This window comes from Desmodus rotundus, chromosome 13 (genome assembly GCF_022682495.2).
Source record: "Desmodus rotundus isolate HL8 chromosome 13, HLdesRot8A.1, whole genome shotgun sequence".
NCBI classification, from domain to species: domain Eukaryota; kingdom Metazoa; phylum Chordata; class Mammalia; order Chiroptera; family Phyllostomidae; genus Desmodus; species Desmodus rotundus.
The window spans coordinates 22,109,277-22,123,679 of record NC_071399.1 but is presented as its reverse complement, the minus strand read 5'-3'; the positions used below and the strand labels follow the sequence as shown (position 1 = coordinate 22,123,679).

Genomic DNA, 14,403 nt, shown 5'->3' with positions numbered 1-14,403 from the left:
GCCAGCGAGAGGGAAAGGACAACAGTGAAGGGGGTCGGCCGACAACAGCCAATCCCAGGCCAAGTCCCGCCCCTTCGGCTGCCGTGTTCTGAGAGTTGAGGGACTGATGTCCGCGACTCTGGGGTTCAGGGAGCAGTAAAGCGAGGGGCAGCACCGTGTTCCTTAGAAGGGAGAATACATTTTCCCACCACCTATGCAATCTAGATTCTGCTTCCCCTCTCTTCAGGGACGGAGAAAGTGTGTCCCAGGACTGTACGATGGCCCCGCCTCTTCGTGAGGACGGGCACGTGATACAGGAAGTGGGCGGGGGTAATATGGAGGAGTTTCCGGCGTGCCTCGGCGCCAGAAAGCCGGGGCAGAAGTGTTCGCCCCGGTCCGCGTTCCTGTCCCGGTCCCGCCGAGGCGGTGACAACGGTAGGAGGAAAGAGGTGTTGGACACGCTGGCTCTTCACCGCTATACACTGCAGCCTTATCTCAGCTCAAAATGAACTACATGCCCGGCACCGCCAGCCTCATCGAGGACATCGATAGTGAGTTGCTCATCTCCTTTGGGTGAGGTCTGGGAGAAGACACCGTCCTCCCGGACGGCTTCCTGTTTCGAGGGAGCTCGTAAAACATAAGGTGTTTTTAGCACTTTCCTAGAAGTTTGGTGTTGACATCTTTCACGGTGGGGAGAAGCCACGGGGACACACCGTTTGCCACCTCCTAGCCTGTTACCTCTATTCTGTCCTGCAGTGTCCACCAGTGCACGGGCTGGTCAGCCACAAGCTGTAGAATTCAGTCTTGCTTGCGAGGGACGCAGCTGCTGAGGCCCGAACAAGGAATTTGCCCCTCGCCTAGTCTGTCTCCCTCTGAGATATTTCGAAGTTCCAGGTTGTTACAGGTGGATGGATGAGAATATTTAGAGAAAGGGTTCATAAGAAGTGAAAATATTAAGACGACAGCATTTGGACTTAATTGGCCGCAGACATAGGCTTTATGCTCTGTAGCCATTTGCAATAGTATTTTACCGTGAGGGTCTTCAGCACTTTCAGGTTGTGGTGGTAGAGACCATTGCCAGACAAGGTATTGACTTTTCTGGGAAGGCTGCGTCAATTCAAACTTCCTTTTTTCTTCCGTTAGACAGTTTTCTTTTGCTTTTACTAAGAAGACCTTCCTTATTCCTAGTCATTGTCCTGAAGAGAAACTCAACCCTATACAAAAGAGGAGCCATTTATAATTGTCCCATCTTTCCTTTTGCTAAACTCTTCATCTGTGAATCGTACCTCAAATAACATTGTTTTTGTAATCGTTTTAATCTTTTAATCGTGTGATGTCTCATTAACTTGCAATTGCAAAATGGTTTATACACAGTTCCCAACAAGTTACCAGTCTCTACAGTTACTGCGTATACAAATGAAAGAGTGAGTGTGTAATTAAACTTTCTTTTTATCTTCTGAATCATTTTTTAAATCCCAATTAGGGATTTGGGTATTGAAGGGAAGTGTGGTGTAAATTGGACCCAAGTCATGTAAACGGCTGCTGCACAAACCCATCTGTAATGCAGTGGAAACAAGCTTCAGTTGACTGAGGATGCCCCTTTGCTCACCTCTCTAGTCATGTGGCTGAATTATTAGAGGTCCTAACACATTCTGTCATTTTGTTTAAAATGGTTTTTGTTCCCCAGCCTTCTAATCTTTTTTTTGGGGGGGGGGGGTAGATTCCAAGTCTCCTTTACCAAAAAGTTCAAAACCATTTCACATGCACCCTTCAACGTTGCACCCCCCTTTCCTCCTCTCTCCCTTGTCTTTCTGGTGTTTTCACCCATGCTCTCATTTGAGTGAGAAGTACTCCTCCCTTTCAGTTTGTGTCTCTTATTCCTGTTTCTTCCCACTGCTTCTGGAACCTTCTTCCATTAATACCCTTTTTCTCTCATACCGTTTTTCTCTCTCCCCCTGAACCCTTTTCTTCATGTATGTTCTTGTCTGTCCATTTCAACTTTTGTTTTTTTCAGTTGTGACTCCCTTCAAACATCCACCAGTTTTTCGTATCCTTACCCCCAAATGTCTTAAGTCATCTCTCTGACCACCTGCCATAGACTACCTCTGTTACTCCTGCAATTTGATTTCTGCTCTCAGCACACTGCTGCCAGTCCGTTATTAAAGGCATCAGTCTAATTCGCTCTTCAGTGTTTTCCCCTCCTCTCTGCAGCATGGTGATATTGCATGGTGATACTGGATCCTTAATCTGTGCTCTTGATTTCTCCAACACTTGGTTTTCTTACCTCTCCAACTCTTACTGTTCTTTAAAGCAGCCTGTCTCTGAGGTTCCATTTGTGACCTGCTTCTTTCTTGAAGTCTCTAAAAGATCTCCTGGACTTCAATAATTATATCACCTCTTTGTGGCCTTATCCAAAATTGCTTTCTCTAATTCTGACCTCTTTGTCATTCCACCCTTACATTTCCAATGTCTTGACATTTCTACATAAGAATCCTGATAGCACTTCAGAATTGCAAACAGCTAAAAACCATCCACCCTGAGCCTGCTTCTTTTACTTCTAACTTTTGGTAAATGGTCCTCCCTGACATGATGACTCAAAGTTCCTGAGTGTTATCTAACTCATTTCTTCAGCACCCTGCTCTCTCACACCTACCCACAATACAAACTCAATTAGTTGTCAAATCCTATTACTTACAGTTGCACGGTCTTAGTCCTCACTTCATCTCCCTTCTCATCTCTACCGTGGCTCAGGTCTCCTTATGCTTCAGACTCTGGGAATAACCTCAGCCACTCTCCCTTTTTTGCAAGTTCAGTCTTCAATGTTTTCTTGTTCTCTATGAAGTCAAATCCAAACTCAACCTGCTCCAAGTTCTTTTCTGACTTCATTTCCTGTCATTTCCCTTCACACCTTCAACTGTTCACCAAACATATGGTTACACAGCCCTTTTTTCCTCCTGCCTTCTCACAGGTTTCCTTCCCCCTCCCTGTCACTTCCCATGGCCAAAAATTACCTGCCTTTCAAGGACCAACTCAGATACACCCTCCAGCTAGAGTTTCTCTCAGTCTCATATAATTAAAATGTACTTTCTTGTGGTAACTTAATTATAGCCCAATTATAAATTCCTTCAGGAAAGAATCACTGTCTTGTTCCTCTATTCTGCATCTAGAAAGTATTTTATGCGTGGCATTAAAGAGGTGAATGAATGAATTTTACTAGCTATTCTAGTGACTGGCTTATTGTTCTTCAGAATCAGCTCAGTCACCTCTTCAGAGAGGTTTTCCCTGGCCACCCACTCTTCTGTAGCTACTTCCCTCTCTTTATCATACTATCTTGCTATCTTACTTATTATTACATTGTACTAACCACAGTAGGTTGTTTTGTTTGCCTTCTTCCACCAGGAATATAAAGTCATAAGGTCGGTGATTTTCTGAGTCTTGTTTTGTATTGTGTATCTAGGCCCCAGAGTGGCACATAACCCTCAATAAGTATTTTTGAATTTTTGCTCTAGCTTATTGTCAGCATCTTCCTTTCACATGTCTGGGGCATTGTTTTTATTAAAAGCTTCCCTGAATCCAAAGTGTGAAACAGAAGCTGTTGTAAGGTTGGGGCAGAAACAATCCTAGAATTAAATTTCTCAATTTGCAGACACAGAAACTGACATGTCATTGGTGGGGGCAGAGGAGTTTAGCATCAACATTAGGGTCTAGAGCCAGGCAGGCTTCTATTCATCCAGTCCTTTTCCCAGTCCACCACACTACTGTGACTCTTCTCACCACTAACCTTGTAATCCAGTGATTTGCAACCTCTTTCATTTCACGGCAGACATAACTAATCACTAACATTCTGCGACACCAAAAGATCTATTTTTTGCCAGTCTGACCAAAAACAGTTGTAATTTTGATTCATTCACACCAGACAGCTGTTGTTGTATTGGCTGTTATTGTTTTGTTTTGTTGACAATTGAAGGGAAAAGAGGTCCATGCCCCTGACTGAATAGTCAGGTACTGCCTATTTTGAAAATTCTTGCGGCGCACTGGTTGAAAATTGCTGCTCTGATCTAAACTCCAGTCTACCTTAGTCCTCCTTCCAATTTCCCAATGTACTCCCCCTTAAATACCTTGCAACAGTAAGTGGTAGAGCTTAAACTATCAACTGTATTTTTGTTGTTACCCCATAAACTCACTGAAGCTAACAGTTTTCATTTTTTAAAGATCTTTTTTTTCCTGTCCCCAGAAAAGCATTTGGTTCTGCTTCGAGATGGAAGGACACTTATAGGCTTTTTGAGAAGCATTGATCAATTTGGTATGTATTAGTTATAGATTTCTATTGTAGTCTGGATAATAAGAGCTGCTCATTGTAGTTTTGTTATTTCACATTGTAATATATTTATCTGCAACTTTTTCATGTGTCTGGCATAAAGGAATACAGTTTTGAGTCACTACATCATTGTGTCCTAAATTATGATTAGATGGTTCAAAAACTTATATTTTCAAGCTTGTATTTCTAAAACTGGTTTTCACTAGAACATAGGATTACAGTGTTTTGGACTTTTTTTTATTTTCCCCATTAGAGGGAGCCAAAAGAGAAATAAACTCAGTCCACTGAAAAAGTTGCTCATTTGTACATTGGCTTGGGGGCGACTACTCTTCAAAGCAGTTCCTGCACCGAAGGTAATCCTTCCCCGTCCAATGAAAATTGGGTAGAAGGCATTTTCTGAAGCTTGTGAGGGACCCCAACATTAAGCTCGAGATTTTACACTTAGGGATACATCAAGACTCAACAGTCTCAGTCTTTGTTTTGCATCCTGCATTTTTCTGAAGAGATCTATATTTTCTTCTGTTTCAAGAAACGTCTTAGTTCATATCAACATTTGCTTGACATCTGCTAGGTCAGTGGATTTGGGCATGAGGGAAAAAGTAAGACAGATGGTACCAATTGAAAGAAGAAAATTATTCTTAACAGATCAGGATTCTGAATCGTAAGTCAAATTCGTCAAACTACTTTGAGGGAAAAGTAATACTGACTTTACTCGTAGATTACCAGGTACGCTTATCTGACAAAGTGAAAAAATAGGTTTTTACTGTATCATAATTCATGGACCCTTGTATTGGGTGAAACGAATGCTAAATACTAAAAATTAAATCTAGTTAATCACCACATACACATATACACACAACATAGAAAAACCATGTCCTTCTTTAAAAATATTTTTTTTATCTCTGTAGTTGTTTAAAGTCTTTCAAGTGCCCCACTCATTTGCATTTTCTTACAGCCATGTTGATACTAGCAATTAATGGATAAACAAATTTAATTTTCTATTTTCCCCCACCATCCTTGCATATTGCTACAACATAATCCCACATACTCTCTCAGTTTGCAATTGGTTAAAAGTCTCAAATGGTGTGTTGTAATGAAATAGGAGACTGTTTGAAATTTTAGTTTTTCCCTGAATTAGAAAATTTTGAAATCATGTTTAGCTAAATCTTTTCAACTCAAACTAACTGAGTTATGGACCTTTACCCAAAATTTGAACTAAATATCTTTGTTTCTTCCCTATACGCTTATAGCTAATTTAGTGCTACATCAGACTGTGGAGCGTATTCATGTGGGCAAAAAATACGGTGATATTCCTCGAGGGATTTTTGTGGTCAGAGGAGAAAATGTGGTCCTACTAGGAGAAATAGTAAGTGAAAACTGTTAAGCTGCTATGGGTCTTGATAATCATGCTAGTTAGGTTTCTTTTTGTCTTTTCAAGAGGGAAAAAATATATTTTCCACATTTCACCCAGCATCTCACAGGAAACCACCAAATAAGCTTAGGAAAGCCACAATTATAAAAGTAAAGTTACAGAGAATAATTAACTTTGTTTTAGTACATCTTGGCATTTTGAAGATTTGATCTCATTAGAGCAAAATATCATTGACTTTACCTGATATCTGTAAAAAAAATACCATCGTGTCCTGGCAAGTATGGCTCAGTTGGTTGGAGCATTGTCCTCGAAAGGTTGTGGGTTTGATTCCTGGTCAGGGCACATACCTAGGTTGCAGGTTGGATCCCCAGTTAAGTACATACAGGAGGGTGGCAACTGGTTGATGCTTCTCTCTTGTACTGATGTTTCTTTCTCTCCCTTTCTCTCTTTCTCTAAGAAAGTAATGAAAAAAATGTCCCTTGGGTGAGGATTTTAAAAAACAAATGCCATCCTATAAGTGTGTTCACTAATATATTATTTCTGCTATTTCTGATAGCAGAAAATACTTGAAAAACTTGAAAAGAATAATTCAATAAAGTAAGATTTATATACATTGTATATTTTGCAGTCATTTAAACAATTGGTCCCAAGTAGTTTTTCATGATGTAAAGTTAATTAGCTGCGTCCGGAGGGGAAGAAGCATTGCAAATACAGTGTGATGTCTGTGTTTTTTAAGGGGGGAAGGGGAGGAATGAGTGTTGGAGAAGCCTTTCTGTGACCATGCTGATAAAGGAGCTCAACTTCATTTAATCCTTAACTCACAACCAATGAAGAGGAAGATGAGTTGGGAGGTGAAGAGTTAAATCTTCTCTAAAGTGTTGTTACTGTCAGGATGTCTGTGTGTGTTTGTATGCACACATATCCATATATACATACAAAACTATTAGAAAATTATTTTATACTCAGGGTGGGGCAAAAGTAGGTTTACGGTTTGTATGGAAAATAACACTATAGTTAATGATTAATAAATAAAAATACAACAATAAACTTTTGTGTACTCACAACTGTAAACCTACTTTTGCCCAACTTTGTGCATAAAACTTAGAAGTACTTAACATTTATTTTAAATTTTTTTTTTATTGATTGACTTTAGAGGGAGAGGAAGAGAGAGGAAGGGAGAGAGAGAAACATCGATTTGTTGTTCCACTTATCCATACATTCATCGGTTGATTTTTTTTTGTAAGTGAGATTTTATTGGTTATTCTGAAGATAAGTACACAGACATTTCAATTTGTACACAATTCTTAACACACATACCAAAAATATAAAGTCATATAGTTATGATTCTTTTCTGAAGTTATTCCAGTGACTTTCCAGCTTAAAATTTGGGGACTAATTTCCTTAATGGAGTATCGAGTACCAATATCTGCAAATGCTGATACACTGTTACATCAAAGTCCAACCAATTCACAATTTAATATCATATATACTACATAATTGAGTTTTCAGTCTTTCGTGTGTCAATCAGCATATTAACAAAGTTACTAGGAAACTGGACTACCACAACAAGATGTTACAGAGTGCGCAGAATTCTGACAGGGAGAGCCAAGGTCAAGGAGTGGTTTTCTTTAGTAAACACTTGTACCGAAAACATGAGAACAGAAGTAATTTAAACTGTTCGAGACATAGTAAATGCACAACTGACTCCAAATTGCCATTTAGCAAGCTTTGTATCATAGGATATAAAAACTACCCCCATCTATGGAATGTTTAGCCGACACCCAAGACAATCAAAGCCTCCCATATTCAATATCCCACTATTTTCTGGTTGTATCAAAAAATAAACCGCCAGCAAATGATTTCACCTCTTAAAAAAAATCATTTACACTTTAAAAAATAGGGAAAGGTGGGATTCCCTCCTTCTTAAAAATGTTTCTAGAGCTACTAAAAAACATTGCATTTACAAAATAGTTGATAGAAATATTCCTCTGGATTGTACAAGAAGGGAGACAGGGATTACAGATAAGACATGATATGTGATATTAATCAGACTTGGCTTCTTTTTCTCCTGCTTCATCTGAGGCTGGACTCTCCTCGTTTTCAGTTTCTCCGTTTTCCGCAGGTAGATCTCCTTAGGTTCCTGGTTAGCCACTTCGGCCTGTTTTCCCTTTGTTCCCCTTTTCCCTTTCGTTTGCACTTTTTTGTCTGCAGGTTTGTCCTTTCCTGCCGCCTTTTTTCCGCTTGGTTTCCACTTTCGCAGGAGCAGGTTTAGCTGACAACCTCGCCGATCTCCTCTTGGGCTCCTCCTTCACCGCCCGGTCTGCAGAACTGACCTTCCTCTTGCACATCGAGGAGGTCGGTTGGGCGCGCGTGGGATGGCTGAGGGCCGAGGCGCTCAGGGAACCTTTGCAAACCTGGACTGCCTGGCCGATACAGCTTCTCCCGCTGCCCAAACTGCTCGGACCAGCAGTGGGGGCCCATTGGTTGATTCTTGTATGTGCCTTGACCCTGGATTGAACCTGCAACCCTGATGTATTGGGGCAACACTCTAACCAGCTGAGCTACCCAGGCAGGGCTAAAAGTATTCAGCATTTTAAAAAGATAAACCTCATTGCCCTGGTTGGGTGGCTCAGTTGGTTGGAGCATCATCCCATAGACTAAAAGGTTGCAGGTTCCATCCCCAGTCACAGTGCATACAGAAGATCCATGTCTGTCTGTCTCTCCCTCTCCCCCTCCCTCTCCCCCTCCCTCTCCCCCTCCCTCTCCCTCTCCCTCTCCCCCTCCCTCTCCCCCTCCCTCTCCCCCTCCCTCCCCCCTCCCTCCCCCCTCCCCCTCCCCCCCTCCCCCCCTCCCCCCTCCCCCTCCCCCCTCCCCCCCCTCCCCCCCTCCCTCCCATCCAAGTACTAACCAGGCCCGACCCTGCTTAGCTTCCAAGATCAGACGAGATCGGGCACATTCAGGGTGGTATGTCCGTAGACTGACTGACTGACTGTCTGTCTGTCTGTCTGTCTCTCTCTCTCTCTCAAAAAAAAAATCAATGAACATATCCTCAGGTGAGGATTTAAAAAAATATTTTTTTAAGATAAACTTCATTTCATGTTTTACATGAAACATTATTTTAAAAGTACCTTATTTAATATCTTTGATTTAATCCTGCTGCTTCTGATAATTGGGTTTGCCAGGAAAATCAAAATAAAAAACTGTACATTTGCTTGATTTTATATTTTCTTACTGTTTTTAAAGTTTTCACTAAAGTTTCCCAATACCTAGCCACATCTTAAATCAGGTTTACAGAAGTCTTTTTACATGGAGTGATTTGGTCCATAACTGTTTTTAACAATAAGCCATTTGAGAAAATAAGATATTTCTACCAGGGTCAGGTTGGTTCAGAGGCCTTATTTAGAAATAGTTAGCTAGAAATGACTAATCAATACTGCCCAAATGCTCCTATAAAATATATGAAATACCTGTTTTTAAAAAATATTTTTTGTTCAGTGTATCATTTCTTGCATGTTTATGCAGCAGAAATTGTCATCTCCTTGTTTTATGTAAAGGTTGAAATAAAGCACTACACTTCCCAGAGATGTGAGGGAGGAGTAGGAAATGACTGTGAAGTGGTCTGCAAGTATACTAGAAGGGGCTAACCCCTCTCTGGACAGTAGGATCATGGGTGATTATTTTTTCCTTTTTACACTTTTCTGAATTTAATTTTTAAAGAGGAAACATATTACATTGCTACCAGGGGTAAAAATTTAAGTTAAAATATTTACACATACTCTGCTTCAGTTTTATAGTATTGAACATCACAAAAATGTTTCTTATGCCAGTTACTTGGGCACAGGTTGCCCCTTTGTTAGGTGCACGCGTATGTGAGGAGAGGAAGCGAAGTTGGGTTTGTTCTTGGAGATTTATTGTTTTCTGGTAGCCCTTTTATGGAGTAAAGTACTCTCTTTTTACATATTACAGTTTGGATGCTGCAGAATTTTTACAGTGGTACCATTTAAAAAAAAAAAACAGGAATGCTTACATAATTATAGGAATCAGTAGTCAGTTTGAAGAAATGAACTGCTAACTCTAGGAAAACACATACCCAGAAACCACCTAGGTTCAGTAAACATTTCATTGCATAAGAAGTCCCCGGAATCTGCCTCAAGGATGGTGATGTACAAAGTCTTAAGTAATAAGACAGATTGCTGGGAAACAGCATCATCATAACCACACAAATAGCTCAATGAGTAACATAATGAAAAGTCCGAGAGGCAGTACACTAAGAACATGATCTTCCCTTCAGCTTCTGCTCATGGGTTGTGAGGGTAGGTTACACTCGATAACATATTTTCCTGGGTGCAGTTCATATTTGACCCGGTGCAGGGTTTGCCTGTCTGATTTGTGTGGCTTTCACCTAACCTCTCTATTGAGACTCCTCCATCTGATATGTAATAGCCCGTGGGTTCTGAGGCCTTGGCAGCATCTGAAGATTAGTATCCAGTGGAACACCTGGAAAGTTTGTGTATGTGTAATGCCTTCCCAGCATTTATTACTGAAAGTCAGAGAAGATAAGAGAGAAGAATGCCCTGACTGGGTGTGGCTCAGTTGGTTGGGCGTCGTTCCCCAAAGCACAAGGTTGCCGATTTGATTCCTGGTCAGGGTCCAGGCCTGGGTTGTGGGTTCGGGCGCATACAAGGGGCAACCGATCAGTGTTTCTCTCTCACGTTGATGTTTTTCTCCCTCTGTCTTTCTCCTTCTCTCCCCATATCTAAAAATACATAAATAAAATCTTTACAGAAGTAAAAAGAGAATATCCTCTCTGTATAGCTTGTCTAGTTACAAACACAGAATAGCCCTGGCTGGTGTGGCTCAGTGGATTGAGTGGCGGCCTGTGAACCAAAAGGTCGCTGGTTTGATTCCCTGTTAGGGCACATGCCTGGGTTGCAGGCTGGGTCCCCAGTGGAGGGGTGTGTGACAGGCAGCCACACATTGATGTTTCTCTCCCTGTCTTTCTCTCTTCCATTCCCTCTGTCTAAAAATAAATAAATGAAATCTTTTTTAAAAAAAATGAAAAATATCTATGTTCATTTTAAAGAGAATGGACTGAACCTATGGATAATAGTAAGATGCATTTATAGCAAGATTGTGCATTTCAAGATTGGTGATCAAATGTTTACAAGGTGTTTACCCTAGTTGGTGTGGCTCAGTTGGTTGGGCATCGTCCTGCGACCAAAAGGTCACTGGTTCGATTCCTGGTTAGAGCACATGCCTGGGTTGCAGGTTTGGTCCCCTGGGGTGTGTACAGAAATGAACAACCAATGAGTTGATGTTTCTCGCCCTCTCTTTCTCCCTCCTTTTCCCTCTCTAAAATCAAAAATAAAATATTTTTTAAATGTTTATAAGTTCTTCAAAAATAAACATTAAGCATATTATGCCATATTAAGTGAAAAAAATTAGTATTTGCATTGTGGGTTTTTTAAAAAAGTATATATATGGAAAAATTAGGATATTCACCAAAATATTATCCCTCTATACTGGAATTAGGATTTTTTTTTTAAATGTCTGCTAGTCTATTTTTTAAATGTCATACAATGAACATGTATTTTATTAAATAATGGAAAAATTATTTTTTTAGTAAGCAAAACAATTCTTTAGTTAAAATCGATATTGAGGCTGACCTGGTTTAGTAATCTAACTGGCCTACTGAAGTTTTCTCTAGAAGACTTTGTTGCCATAAAGCGCAAAGGAGTCTTGTTATAGTTCAAAGACTCCTAATTAATGCAACAGAGGGACAATTTATTGCCTTTGAGGAGGAGGGTGCTTCTTTGATTCAATGTTCTCTACTTTTTTGCTGAACAACAAACCTCAGAAATTAAGCTGACTCTGATAATACAAAAATACAAAATTTATCTAAAGCCATCTTGGCCTTGGTAACTTCTTTCTTGAGTTCTCTGGGGTTGGAGAAATAGCCTAATTTTTTTTTTTTTTTTAAGGAAAATTAGTTCTTCACTAATGTAGGATTTCAGACAGCCTAAAGCTTTGTTATGCACACTGTTACTGATCCCTGTTACCACATTCATACAAGTATTTATTCTGTAGTGGTGTGGCCAGCCGTTTCTTTGTAAAACTTACCTGTTCCTAGGAGAAGGATATTTCAGCCATGTCACAGCCATGAAAAATAACCCAACCCGACACAGGAATCCAGTTGCCTTGAGATCTGTAAGGTTCTCTATTCTTGGTCATCAGCTGAAGTTTTCAAACCTGCTTGCTTTGTAGGACTTGGAGAAGGAGAGTGACACGCCCCTTCAGCAGGTGTCTATTGAGGAAATCCTAGAAGAACAGAGGGTGGAACAGCAGACCAAGCTGGAAGCCGAGAAGCTGAAAGTCCAGGCTCTGAAAGATCGAGGTCTCTCCGTTCCTCGAGCAGATACTCTGGATGAGTATTAACTCTGTTCAGGGTTAATACTGCTCTTGGGAGCAGGGGCTGTCACGGAATGAAGGTGACATTCTGGTCGCCTCACACATCTGACTGGAGACTACAATTTTGAAAAGTCATTTTTCTTTTGAATCTTTCACATATGCAAAATGAAAAAATCACGTGGCGGTTTTGGTTTTTTTTTTTCCTTTTTAATAACAGAATCATTGTTTAAAGAAACAGCTGGATGGACTTCCTTCACTCGTCACTATGAAGCCAGCAACTAATCCCTGTTGCTCTTCTCATCCCAAACTAGAGTTTATAGGGGACATTCTTCATTTGCTTGTAAATAAAATATGAATCCAAAGCTGTCATGTTATTTGCCAATTTTGAGTTGCCTCCGATGAATAGACAGAATTAAGTTTCTGATCTCAAAGGTATAAACAGTTCTGTCACTTCATAACTTGCTAGTTACAAGGGCATGTTTTCATACTAAGGACCTCGTGGGTCCTCCTCTCTTCCCCACTGTAAGAAAAACATTTTCCACCTTCAGGAAGGGCTCAGTGCAGTTTCGCAGTTACTGGTTAAAGCCAAAGCCTCGAGTTTGAGGAGCAGCATTCACTTACTAAACTTGTTTTGACTTAACGAAACAGCTTTGAAACTAGGTTCCCATGAGATCTAACATTTTAGTGAGGTGACTTTTTCTCCTAATCTGCTATCCATTTAGTTCGTTTTTCTAGTCCTTAGGATTGAGTTGAGCCTTTTATACTGTTATCAAAAAGGAACACAAATAAAATGGTGTTTCAGGGACTGATGCATCCAGGTTATTTTGGCTGACACCCACGGTGATGGCAGAGTGAGTGTGACAGACGATTGAGGAGAGTGTGGTATAGTCTAGGGACAACGTACTGAACCAGTTTGGGAGACGTAGGTTAAAATTTTGACTTGGCTCCCCCCCTGGCACCTTGCACTTGAGCAGGTCTGTTCTCTTCTCAGATGGTTTTTCTTTTAACTGAAGAATTATTCCAGGTGTTCCTCCTCTTCATTGAGCAAAGACTTCTTTTTCATAATATTTATATGCAATTCCTACGTCTGAACTATTTTATAGCATTACATAAACCTAACATTTTATGACCTCAGGTGTTAGCTCTGAATGCCTATAAATCATTTGACAGCTGAGCTAGTCATTGAGTTCGTTTTAAAATAGATAATTTGTGAAGAAACAGTTGTACCTAATGATTTTTCACATGTGTCTGGCCTTTCATGTTACTATTTAATAACCAAAACTTGTTTTTAACTATTTACTCACACAAAGAGGAAAAAACCACGACCAACTTTCGAAAAATACGTCTACGTGACATTCTTTGGGAGTCAGCAGGATTACGGTGTTAATTTTTCCGAGCACCAGTTTCAGAATATCTGACACCCTGAAGGAATTTAGACTGGCTGTAATTATCTTGTTTTTTCAACCTCTCAAAACTCCAAATGCAATCATGAGTTAGTTTATTCTTACGTTAAAGGAGGAGAAGGGACCCAACCGTAGCAAGGTTTTGATCTTTTAGAGCTTTGGTGCACAGGCAGCAGCTAAGAATTACGACTAACAAATGTAACTAGACTATTAACTTGCTTCCTACCAGTCTCCAGGATGCTCAGCAAAATGGCTGGCCCTTACCTCTGCCCAGCCCAGGATTTTTGCAGATACTAAAATCGTATTTTTATCTTGTCCATACCTTTGTTTTATCTTTAATATTTCTTTCCAATAGGGGTTCCCATGAGACTGCTTTCAAAGGAGACAAATAAGATCTACCAAAGCCCCTTTCTTAGCCATCTCCTGATACAGTTGAGTCCCAGCGTATCTCTTACTCTTCCAGCTGGTCTCTCCCTTTCCTTGGCCCTTGATCTTACATTGCATGTTCTTGGCTAAGTTTAAACCACGGTATCTGCTCCACTCCCGGACTCCGATAAAACTAACTCGCAACAGTCCCTGTGGAGGCTTAATGATAGCCAGGTGCCCTTATACTGTCCATTGGAGAAGGTTTCTCAGGGAAGCCATGTTAGCGTGAACCCCAGAGGTATTACAGAGGTGAAGAAGGCTGGAAAATGGTCTCTTTCTCTCAAGAGTGTTGGCTGGCAGTCTCAGGCAGAGGGCGGTGCAGACAGCAGACAGCGTGGGCCAGCAGGCAGAACGGACGCACCCGGCAACTGCTGTGGGCAGTTCCCAACCTCCAGTTTCATGGCAGCGCTGCACAGCTCAAGAATCGGAGTCCAGGAGTTGAATCTGGCAAGCAAATATTAGAGGAGAGGCAGTTAATGAACAGTTCCCTACCCCCT

General features: G+C 40.8%; 1 protein-coding gene and 1 pseudogene across 1 annotated transcript; one reads left to right on the top strand and one right to left on the bottom strand.

The window, feature by feature from the left end:
* Positions 1-95: 95 nt before the first annotated feature.
* Positions 96-12,441, top strand: LSM1 (LSM1 homolog, mRNA degradation associated). The gene is made up of 4 exons (XM_024562666.4): positions 96-530; positions 4,214-4,282; positions 5,548-5,663; positions 11,934-12,441. The coding sequence occupies exons 1-4, from the start codon at positions 485-487 to the stop codon at positions 12,102-12,104; spliced, it is 402 nt and encodes a 133-aa protein (XP_024418434.2). The 5' UTR covers positions 96-484; the 3' UTR covers positions 12,105-12,441.
* Positions 7,584-8,054, bottom strand: LOC112306707 (non-histone chromosomal protein HMG-14 pseudogene; annotated as a pseudogene).
* Positions 12,442-14,403: the final 1,962 nt, after the last annotated feature.

Coding starts and splice junctions, on each gene's coding strand:
- LSM1 (XM_024562666.4), top strand. CDS start 485: ATGAACTACATGCCCGGCACCGCCAGCCTCATCGAGGACATCGATA. Junction 531..4,213: donor CCTCATCGAGGACATCGATA/GTGAGTTGCTCA, acceptor TCCTGTCCCCAG/AAAAGCATTTGGTTCTGCTT. Junction 4,283..5,547: donor GAGAAGCATTGATCAATTTG/GTATGTATTAGT, acceptor ATACGCTTATAG/CTAATTTAGTGCTACATCAG.